General features: G+C 53.2%; 1 protein-coding gene across 1 annotated transcript in view; it reads right to left on the bottom strand.

The window, feature by feature from the left end:
* Positions 3,589 to 11,079, bottom strand: part of LOC100156694 (transcription factor SPT20 homolog) — a 67,000-nt gene continuing 59,509 nt past the window's right edge. The window contains 2 exon segments of the mRNA XM_001926529.5: positions 3,589 to 4,700; positions 4,703 to 5,884. Of these exon segments, the coding sequence (XP_001926564.3) occupies positions 3,589 to 4,700; positions 4,703 to 5,864 (2,274 nt within the window). The 5' untranslated portion in view covers positions 5,865 to 5,884.

The following is an 11,079-nucleotide window of genomic DNA, read 5'->3' as shown; positions in this document are numbered from 1 at the left end:
AGCAAATGCTGCTGGGAAAAAAAAAAAGACTTGCCGAGAGACTTGCTTGATGCAGGGTTGGCTCAAACCTTCCATTAGTAAAAACACGATAAAGCAATTCACATCTGTACGGCCGGTTTCAAATATATGCCACAGTAGAAGAAAGAATAATGCACTTGTACGTACCCATCGCCCAGCTCACAGCCGCTCTGCTGGCATCTGTGCTGAGGAGCTAGAGACCCTGAAACTGGACGGGGAGGTGAGGAGGAGTGACAGGAAAAGGGAAAGAGCAGAGGTCCCTCTTCCCTCTCGGATTCGACTCCAGGCGCCTCAGGGGACAGGTGGGATAGATGAGTTTTAATTGATGGCTGGGATGGTTAATGCCTCTTCATGGTTATTTTGAATATGGACAGCAAGAGAGTGACTCAAGTTTTCCAGTCTCCACCAGCCTCCGCACCAAGGTTTGGGCGGCGTGACCTCTGCTGACCTGGTACCCAGATCATGCTCAAGGCTCTGTCTCTATGATCTGCTTTGCTCTTCTATCCCTCTAGAATTTTCCTAGATGATCATTACCTGGATCACAATATCGGCTCTCTTGGAAAATTTTGAGGCCACTGGCTTTCATACAACCTCCTCAGACTATGAAGAATCGGCAGTTAAGTGGTGATGATAGAGTCTGCAGGAAACTAATTTCAGATGAAGGCACGAATCTGACCTGGGGTAGGGAAGAGGCTCCAGATTTTCATGGTGCTGAAAGGAATGAAAAATTTATTAAGAAAATGTAGACAGTTAAGGGAGTTCCCGTCGTGGCGCAGTGGTTAACGAATCCAACGAGGAACCATGAGGTTGCGGGTTCGGTCCCTACCCTTGCTCAGTGGGTTGACGATCCGGCGTTGCCGTGAGCAGTGGTGTAGGTTGCAGACGCAGCTCGGATCCCAAGTTGCTGTGGCTCTGGTGTAGGCCGGTGGCTACAGTTCCAATTCGACCCCTAGCCTGGGAACCTCCATATACCTGGGAGCGGCCCAAGAAATTGCAAAAAGACAAAAAAAAAAAAAGAAAGAAAATATAGACAGTTAAGATCCTCAAAGGGGATATAGTATCAAGGACCAACCTTGATGAGAATCATTAAAATGAAATACACAAAGACCACCAAATGGTAACCCGAAACAAAGCTGCCTTTATTGCTTGCCTGGGAAGGGAGCATAACATCACTCAAGCACAACTTCAGCTGGTGTCTCCAAGTGGTACTTGAGAGGACCAGAGAGAGGGCAAAAGGCAGGAGGAACACCAAACCCAGGGGGATTCTGAGTTCAGGTGTCCGGCTGGCTCCCAAGGCTGGGTGTAAACTCTTCTTTGCAACTGGTCGTTGCGCTGCTTCACTTCTTAAAAGCTCAGGCACCATTCCTGAAGGTGTCCAGCGTGGGCTACATCGGGCTCTGACGGGTCCAGTGTCACCCCGATGGCATACCTGCCCCGTTGGCATCAAGTCAACCAAATCTTTCCTGAACGGGGTCGGTAGCAGATTAGCACAGCTGGGTTAATTAAGACTCACTGGTTACCTGTCTCTTCACTCATCTCTTTTGGACCCGCCAGACCCAATCTCCTTTGCTTTCCCCTTAGAGCAAAAGGCAGAGAAACATCCACGAGTACTTAGAAAAATAATTTCATGTAGACGGGTTGTCCTTCAGCGCTGTAACAGGACAAAACAAAAGAGGCAGATACTTGTACAGAAATGTTCTAGCCACACTATTCACAGCAGCCCAAAGGTGGGAACAACTCTCATGGACATCAGTGGAGGATGGAGCAACAAAACGGGAGGTACACAAACAAGGGGATGTTATTCAGCCCTAAGAAGCAAGAGAAGTACAGGTACGTGGTACAACGTGGGGGCACCTCGAAAACATTCTGCCAAGAGAAGGGGACCAGACAGAAAAGGTCACACAGTCTTGGATTCCATTTTTAGGAAAGAGCTAGAAAGGGGAAGTCAGTCCATGGAGACAGAATGCAGACGGGTGGTTTTCAGGCAGGGGGAGAGGAAGACAGGCAGTGAGTGCTGAATGGGGACAGAGATTCCTCTTGGGGTGATGACAAAGTTTTGGAAACAGAGGCGGTGGTTGCACAACCCCGTAAAAGCAGTAAATGCCGCTGAATTGTACACTCTAAAATGATTGTTTCTTGTGTAAATTATACCACAATGAAAAAACACACAACCACGAAAAAGGAACGGACAAAAGAAAACAGAAACCGTCAGGGAGCTTTTGAGCCCCACTGCAACAAGAAAGGAGGACAGAAGAAATGAGGAAGCAGGGACAGCTGAACACGTGGTGACCCCTCAGCCAGGGAAGGGTAAAGGCGGAGGGGGAGCGGCTCCGCTGCAGACTCTGACCAGGTGGGAAACCCTTGAAAAGCAAACAGATAAACTCCTTTCCAAATGTCCAGCCGTTTACCTTCTGCAAGGAACCAGACTCTCAAAACTGTAAACGATTTTAGAAGGAGAGAAAACAACATCCCAGAAGGGCCTCTTCAAGGCCCGTGACTGCAGCCTGGACTCCGCGGGGACACCGGGTGCAGGTGGGGCCTTTGGAAGGGTTGAGGACAACCATGGGGGCAGGTGCCTCGAACCCATGCTGCACTCTTGCAGGCCCCGCATGGCCTCAGTGTGACAGTGACGAGCATCCTTTTGGGGGCAGTGTTAGCTTTTTCTCTTTTTTTTCCCAAGACAAATGTGGAAAAACTGCATTTCATACAATGTGCAAAAAACTTGTAAACTACATAGACAAGCACCCAAGTGCATTCTTGTGAAAGGCATCTCTCACATTTCATGGCTCGCTTCGGCACACATTACACACAGTGAAACCCTCTGTCAGAAGCTAGGAGCCTCCTGTGGCACGCTCGCCAGCACACATGGACCTGGAGGACAGGATGCTGAGTGAAACAAGCCAGTCCCCAAAGGCAAATCCCCTCTGATTCCCACTTCCGTGGAGTATCTGAAGCAGCCAGACTCAGAGACACAGAAAGGAGAGGGCCAGGGGCCAGGGGCTGGGGGAGAGGGAAATGGGGAGTGGGCTCCGTGGGGCAGAGTCTGGCTTCTGCAAGAAGAAAACAGTCCTGGAGATCCGATGTACCACACACTGAATCCACTTAACATTCCGGAGCGGTCCACTGAAACACCATCAAGGTGGAAAGTCTCCTGTGATGTGCTAGTAACTCACCTAAAAATGTTAAACCATTGGCCATGTCAAAACAGGCCTGATTTTGACTTTACCGCTATTGGGGGTTTATTGCTTTAGCGAAGTTAGAGGCTTCGGGAGTGTCGACTGACCCTAGTTGGGATCTGGACACACTGGAGAACCGCACACTCAAAATAGTTGTGTCGACAACCACCACCAAAGCAATGGCTTAGGCCAAACCGTCCCAGTTTATTCCATCACCCCTCTGTTTCTATGTAAAATGGTGGGGTCGAGTGTCTGTATCAACTCTGTACATCCTGCAATATAAAATAGGCACAAACCAAACCAAACCACCCCCCCACCCGCGCCCCAAGTGAGGTCGAAAGGCAGAATCGCCTGGTCTCCGCAGCTGTGCTCTGCAGGAGAAACGAAGGCAGCCTCAGGGCTGGGAGGCGGCCTGCGGGCCTCTGCTCTCTGGACCTTCGGCTGGGCTGGCGGCTTGCTGGCCCTGAGGGCGCTGCCCTGGCTGCACTGCGAAGGCTGTGGCCCCGGCCGGCGCCGCCTCGCCCGGCACGAGCCGCAGGCGCACCTGGGGCCGCGGAGCCGCTGGGGGCCCGGCCCGCTGCGGGGGGAGGCTGGGCCCTGGGCGGCCGCGGCCGGAGCCGAGGCCCGGCTGAGGCGGCAGCGCGGCCCGCGGCTGCAGGCAACCCTGGGCTCCACCCAGGTGAACCACCACCGCCTGCGGCACAGGGGGGACCGGGCCCCGGCCGCCAGAAGCGCGGGACCTTGACCCCAGGGCCGGGGGCTGCCCGGGGCGCGGCGGCGACGGCGGGCGAACCAGCAGCTGGAAGAGCCGCGGCGGCGGCGGGGCCTGCTGCCCGCGGCTCCAGAGGAGCGGACCGCGGGGCAGCTGCACCAGGGTCAGGGGCTCGACACCCACAGGCCCTTTCACCAGCAGCTGGACGCCTCCGCCTCTGCGACGGGCGGCGGGGGGCCGCGCTCCGGCCGGGGCCGGTTCTCCGGGGGCAGAGCCTCTCTCGGAGGCCGGGCCTGCGCCCCCGGGAGCCGCCACGCCGGGGCCCTTCGGGCCCGCGGAGGCGGCCGTCACCGGGGCGCCGGGGGGCCTCTGGGAGGCACCTGCAGCAGACAGGGCGGCGGCAGGGATCCAGCTGACTCGGTGCAGCTCCACAAAGGAGTTCTGGAAGAGACCTGGCGGCCTGGGAGCAGGGGCAGGCGACGGAGATGCCAGAGGGCCGCCCGCCTGCTGAGGAGTCAAACGGTCACCCCGCGGGCTCTGTCCTGCCCTCCAGGGAAGTCTCTGGAGTGGAGGCGGGTGTCTGGCTCCCCTGCCCAGCGCGGAAGACACAATGCACGTGATCTGAGGCTGTTCTGGTTCTTTCCCTGGAGGGGGCCCGAGACCCACTGGGCCATCGGAGCTGAGCGACATCTGCGCTGGACACTGGGCGCGCTCCTGGACCACTTCCTCCGACTGACTGGCCACCTGCCCAGCATCGGTCTTGGGCCTGGGCAGGACACTGTTGGAAAGGTCCCCGAGGACGAGTCGGGGGGACACAGCTCTCTCTCCAGTGTGGCTTTTTTACAGGCTCTTTTTCTAGGGGCCCTTTGCCCAGAGGCAATTGAATTATCAAGCTGCTGCCCAGTGGTCTGCCTTGTTGCCTGGGACTGGTAGCCAGCCTCGCACCTTCCATCTCGTGCCTCCTTCCTGGGCCAGATTGCTGGCTGTGAGTCATCGTATCCGACAGCCTTCTTCCCCTTGGCATACTTCTCCACATCCACCTGAGAAGGTACCGCCAAGTCACAAGGTCTCTGTCTCCACGTGTCCACACAACTGCCTGCTTGAAAAGCTTTGAGGCCATCGCGCTCACCTGTTTTACTTTCTCTTATTTTTTTGCAAGAAGTCAGTACTCTTAGCTCAGGAGGAGGTGGACACTGAGACAGCTCCTGCTGCCGATTCAGCGAGGCCATGGCATACCTCTTGAAGCTCCTTTTCATGGGAAGAGTGTTCAGCTTTTGCTTGTTATAGAGCAGTCTGTTTGCTGTGCAGGCTACGGATACAGAAGGGTCTAGACACAGGGGTTCCGCTGTAGCCAAGATCAGCTGACTCTCAAGCAAAAGTTTGTCCTCCTGGGTCCATTTCTGGTTATCGCTGGTTATGGCCTGTACATCGCAGACTAAAGTCTGCATCGTGGGGCGTAAGAGAATATGCCTGCTTTGGTAGCCGGGAGGGAACTTCCCACTGGACTGCCTGTAGTCCCGTATTTCTGCTATGACACAGCCACGATGAAAAAGGTTAACTGGAGACTTTTCCAAGCGATCCACCAAAATGGGAGGTAATTCTTCTGCGTCCAAGTATTCGAGCAGTTCCTTTTCTTCATAAGGCAGTCGAATGCTCTCTGAATAGGATCCATTTTTTCCCCTGAGCATCAGCGAGTAGCCCTCCTTTCCTGGGTACAGGTTGACCACCAAACATGGCAAGGACTCTCTCCTAACAAGCTTCTCTAACAGGTTCACGTTGCTTCTCAGCTCCTCTGTAACCTCAGGCTCTCTTTCACATTCTTCAACATAAATGTCGTAAAGTTTTTCATGGAGCGACGGCTTCCCACTGGATGAGTATTTCCTTTTCGGGGGTCTCTGTTGGGCCCTTTCGGTAACATATTCCGCATGATCCAAAGCTTGTTCTAGAGCTCGCTGCATTGTGGTGCAAAACGGGGGCCCTACAAGAAGAGAATATGTGTGCTGATGAACTTCGAAAACCCTAGGTTAAAACCTGTGTGCAAAATCGACGCACAGTACTGCAAACGCAGCCACTCCACAGTGGATAGACCAGCCTTACCTCAAAATGGAGACTGAGAAACCTGCCCCCGAAGAAGCAGCGCGCTAAACACTTGCAATTTGAGGAAAGTCCTAAAGGGGTGTGATCTGCTATCAGGATGGGTCTTGCTTGCAGGGCTACAGATGGGCCAGAAGTGGATGTGAGGTGTTCCCTAACCCACACCTGACCCTGACCCCTCCCCCCCAGGCACCCGCCTCTCCCCTGGGATGCGTCCCTGTGTGCGCATGCTCAGGGCTCAGGCCTCATCCTCCTATTGCCTCCTGGGCGCGAGAGACCAGCTGCCCACTCATCCAGTTCTGCTGCCTGCATTACCACTGAGGGCTGGGCCACACCGGAATTTTCGTTTCATAAAATCTTGAACGCACAAGCAGCCAAGAAAAAAAATCTCTAATATTTCCTGTGGCTTTAATACACACTGGTTTTTGCAGAAATGCAGTTGCTGGCAAGGTCATGGAAGGTGGTCATTTACTTTCTCCGCGATCAGGTCCCCAAGAATTATTCACTGTGTTTTGGAAGCCCTTCTTTGTTCTCAGTGGCAGGACTGCTCCTGGTGTCTGTCACCAATTTAACACACCCAGAGAGTCCCCATTCCTAGCTCTTGCCTACATGGAGGTCTGTTGTATTTGGTGCATCAGAATCCTCTAGAGATCTCCTGCCTGATGGTTTTCATAGAGATGGGCATATAACGTGACATTCTTTCACCCAAGAGTTACCTTTTATTTCCCTAGGTACTACAGGAAGGGCTTTATAGTTGTGTAAGTATATACTTATCAGTGTGTGGTGGGTAGTTACATTGTGGTTTACAGTTTAGGATTAAACTGTTTAAAAAGGTGGTTTGCATCTGATAGGGTTGAAAAGTATTGTTCCAGGTGATGGCAGTGCAATTTTTTTTTTAGTTTTATTGAAGTATAGTTGATTTACAAGGCTCTGATAATTTCTGCTGTACAACAAAGTGACCTGGTCATATATATATATATATATATATATATATATATATACACACACACACACACACATATCCATTCTCTCTCAGATTCTTTTCCCACATAGATTATCCCAGAATACTGGGTAGAGTTCTCTGTGCTATATAGCAGGTCACCACTGGCTAATCGTTGCATATAGCCACTGTGCATATGCCCATCCCAAAGCCCCGGTCCAAGAAGTGCAGTTTAAATGATTACTCTAACTGTAGACCATAGTACCGTCTTCATGGTGGCTTATAGCGATAGGATTGAGGCCTCGGTCATTTACGGGCCATGATTTTCCATTAATATTGTTGCCTTGAAATCTGCCAGCCTTTCTGGACAGGTTTTCTAAGGAATCTCTTGATGTTTAGATGTAGACATCATGATAATATGGTATTCTTTGTGAAGAGTCACAGATGAGAAGAATTCAAGACAAAATGGTAAAACTCCTGAATTATAGACCTCTGTAAGAGTTTTTCTAACCAATAGCCATTATGATAATTACATATTATAGCAGATACTGTCTGTTCAAAGAGGATTAAAAACTCCTGGGAGTTCCCTTGTAGCACAGCCGGTTAAGAATCTGGCATTGTCACTGAAGTGGCTCAGGTGGCTGCCATGGAGAAGGTTCCATCCCTGGCTACGAACTTCCATATGCTGCCGGCACAGCCAAAACAAAACAAAACAAAACAAAGCAAAACAAAAAGTCAACTCCTTGACTAAGTGTTCCTTAAATATGTGCCTTGTTCAGGAATAGACAAGAATAATTTTCTCCTGGCATGTCTGCTATCTTTGGCCAAATGCCTCCAGTCATGCCCCAGTATCAGCGGGTGGCTGATTCCAGGACCCTTCCCACAGATATTAAAACCCACAGATGAGATGACGAGATTAAGAAGATGTGGTATATATACACACTATGGACTACTACTCAGCCATCAAAAAGAACAAAATAATGCCATTTGCAGCAACATGGGTGGAACTAGAGAGTCTCATACTGAGTGAAGTAAGTCAGAAAGACAAACAGCATATGATACCACTTATATCTGGAGTCTAATAAATGGCACAAAGGAACCTTTCTAACAGAAAAGCAGACTCATGGACTTGGAGAACACACTTGTGGTTGCCAAGGGGGAGAGGGAGGGGGAGGGAGTGGGTTGGACTGGGAATTTGGGGTTAGTAGATGCAAACTTTGCATTTGGAGTGGATAAGCATTGAGATCCTGCTGTATAGCACAGGGAACTATATCTAGTCATTGTGACGGAACGTGATAGAGGATGATGTGAGAAAAAAGAATATTTACACACACACACATATATATGTATATGTATAACCGGTCCCTTTGCTGTACAGCAGAAATTGACAGAACATTGTAAATCAGCTATAGTAGAAACAATAAAAATATTACAAAGAAAAACATCACAAACCCTGTAGATGCTCACTCCTTTCAGTAGGCCCTCCTATCCCTACCTCCAGTACTCTGTCCACAGATTTAATAATATGCCATCCAGGGTGGGTTGAAACCACGGATACAGAAGGCCAGTGTACTTGTTGGAGCTTCAGGATGGGGGGGGGTGGGCTTGAAATGAGTTTCGTGTCTTAATCCTTTTGAGCATCCCTCCCTGTGTCTCTTTTCCCACCACCTGCCCACAGTTGGGCTCAGTGTAAGACTGGGGAGTCAAGCCATATTTTGCTCTCCATGCATCCAAATAGCCAACGTTAATAAAGCCCAAATCCATGAAAGAAACATGAGCTCTGACCCTCACTCAAAGCACTGCCCAGTCTTCCGCCTTGAGTAAACGAGCTTAGCTGCCTGCTGGCCTCTGGCCTCTGGCAGGCTGCTCAGCAACCATGATGCCTTCACCTTCGGTCCCCAGGAATTTACTGTGTGTTGGGTCTGAGAACGTGTCAGTGTGTAGCAGCAGCATTCCCTTTAGCTGGAGAAGCAAACCAGAAAGGGAAAGCTCCGCTTTCGTGGGGATCCAACTAGGTTATGTTGGAGGAGCAGTGGCCCCGTGGCCCTGTGTGGGGGTCAGGTTATCCTGCCAGAGAGTAAAGGAGTCCAAGCCTTTGGGGGCTGCTCCCGGCCTGCCGACTAGACCCCCAGCTTCTCAGCCTGCCCGAGGAGGAGGGCTGGGACTGGGGTGAGGCCCCCAGGGGCCTAGGGTACAGGGTGCAAGGAGACCCCACCCTCGGGTTGTGCACGTCCCAGCAGGGTGAGTGCCCTGGATGCCTCACTCACCTCACCTGGTCCCAGCCCTGCAGGCAGGCCCCTCACCACCTGGCACCTGCCTCCTTCCCACTCCTCTCTCTGCCCTCTCTCCTGTGCCTCCCGTGCTTCCTGTGCTCTGAGCATGGTCTCCGTGCTCTTCAGGCCTCTGGGCCCTCTCTGCTTAGTCACCTGCTGCTCTCCACCGGTCTGTCACCCCCTTCTGACTTCCCAGAAGCACACCTCCTTCTCTCTGCTCTTCTGCCAAATCACACATGCTGTAGGCCTTACGCGAGCCAGGCTTCCCTTTGGGAAGGAATCCAGTGCTTGCGCCGCCCTCCACACCCAGCCTCTGGATTCTCTGAGGGCAGACACGACGCCTCTGCCATCTTTATTTGGTCACCAACTTGGTCATACTTGGCACAAAGCGGGCGCAAGGATGAAGGAATGATTGACCCCGAGTTACTCTAGTTATTTCACCTCAGGCTCACGTAAGTCAATATGTGATCTCCTTTTTGGAGACCAGAAAAGTACCCAGGGCCAGGTCTGCCGCCTCTTGGGCTGTACTGTGCCAGGGCGTCTGAGCCTTGGCCCTAGGGACCTTTGTTGTGCGGGGGGAACTTGCTGTGCACTGGGAGGTGTTAGGCAGCATCCCTGGCCTTCCCCACTGGATGCCATTGCACTCACCCCTCACCCCCGCCCCCGCCCCCCGGTGCGAGACCCACAAATGGCTCCTGCTATTGCCCAATATGCCATGGGGGCAAAATCGTCCCCCTGGTTCGGAGCTGCTCAGTGCCCACACATTCCAGGAGCCATGAGCCTGATCCCAATGCAGCCCCTAAGGGGACGTCCCTGGGTCCCCTGCCTCCGCGGGGAGGTGTGTCTGCCCACCCTGCCTCGGGGTGGACTAGATGTGCAGCTGTGACGGTGTCTTTGGTCGGGATCCCCGGCAGCAACCCCTGACAAGAGGATTCAAGTGCAAGGCGTTTCTCTGGGAGCTCACCCCACCCAAGAAACACTGGCCAGGGGAAGGGCGGCTGAGTCAGGGACGGGAAAGAAGGCCATCAAAGGCCCCGCCCGAAGTGGGCAGAAGGCTGCTCGAAGCAGCAGCCAAGCAAATCCTGCAGGAGGCAGGGCAGAGCCAGCCTCAGGCTGTCCTCCCCTCGAGGCAAGGAGGCTGGGCCCCGGATCCTTGTGGTCTCCTCTCTCTCATGGGCTCAGGCCCGTCCTGGGAGCAATGTTTCCTGTCACTCTGGGCTGCCGCCTGCGAGAGCCGCCCATGCTGATGAGGCCTGGAATGCCCTTGCAGACAGCGTCTCGAGGACTGGTGGAAGTCCTCTGTCCGCGTGGACAGGGTGGCAGGTACCGTGGGGAGATGGCGGGGTGCCCCCGCATCCGCTCCCCCTGGACTGAGAGAAGTGGAAGGAGGCGGCCATCCATTGCCGATGACGGAGAGAACGTGCCGAGTCACACATCTGGGCCCGTGCAGCGGAGAACCTGTGCTCCATCAGGTGAAATGGGCTAGTTCCTGTGCGTTTCCTGTCCGCTCTTAATGCCCAGCAGGCCGACACTGGAGAGCGTGACCTAGTCCTTCCTTCCCACCAGGAGGAGCCCGGGCTACCTGGCCCCGGGTGCGCTGGCTGAGGCTCTGTCCCTGGCTGAGCGTGTTTTCCAGGAGCTTTAGTTGGCCTGGTCAAGCTCCGCACGGCTCAGCCATCCCTTGCACTTGGGCTCCCTAATTGCTGGGTCTTTGCACAAGATGAGGTTTTTAAGAATTGTTCTCAGTGTAGACCCTCCTTGGAGCACATTAACAAGCGTGCTGGCTGAGTATAAGGATCCAGCTGCTGCCCTCCCCCTGCCCTCCAGCGGCTCAACATAGATGCACATGCTGAGAAAAGTCCTGGC

The sequence above is a fragment of the Sus scrofa genome, chromosome X (genome assembly GCF_000003025.6).
Source record: "Sus scrofa isolate TJ Tabasco breed Duroc chromosome X, Sscrofa11.1, whole genome shotgun sequence".
Classification (NCBI taxonomy): Eukaryota; Metazoa; Chordata; class Mammalia; order Artiodactyla; family Suidae; genus Sus; species Sus scrofa.
This window is presented reverse-complemented; position numbering and strand designations above follow the sequence as displayed.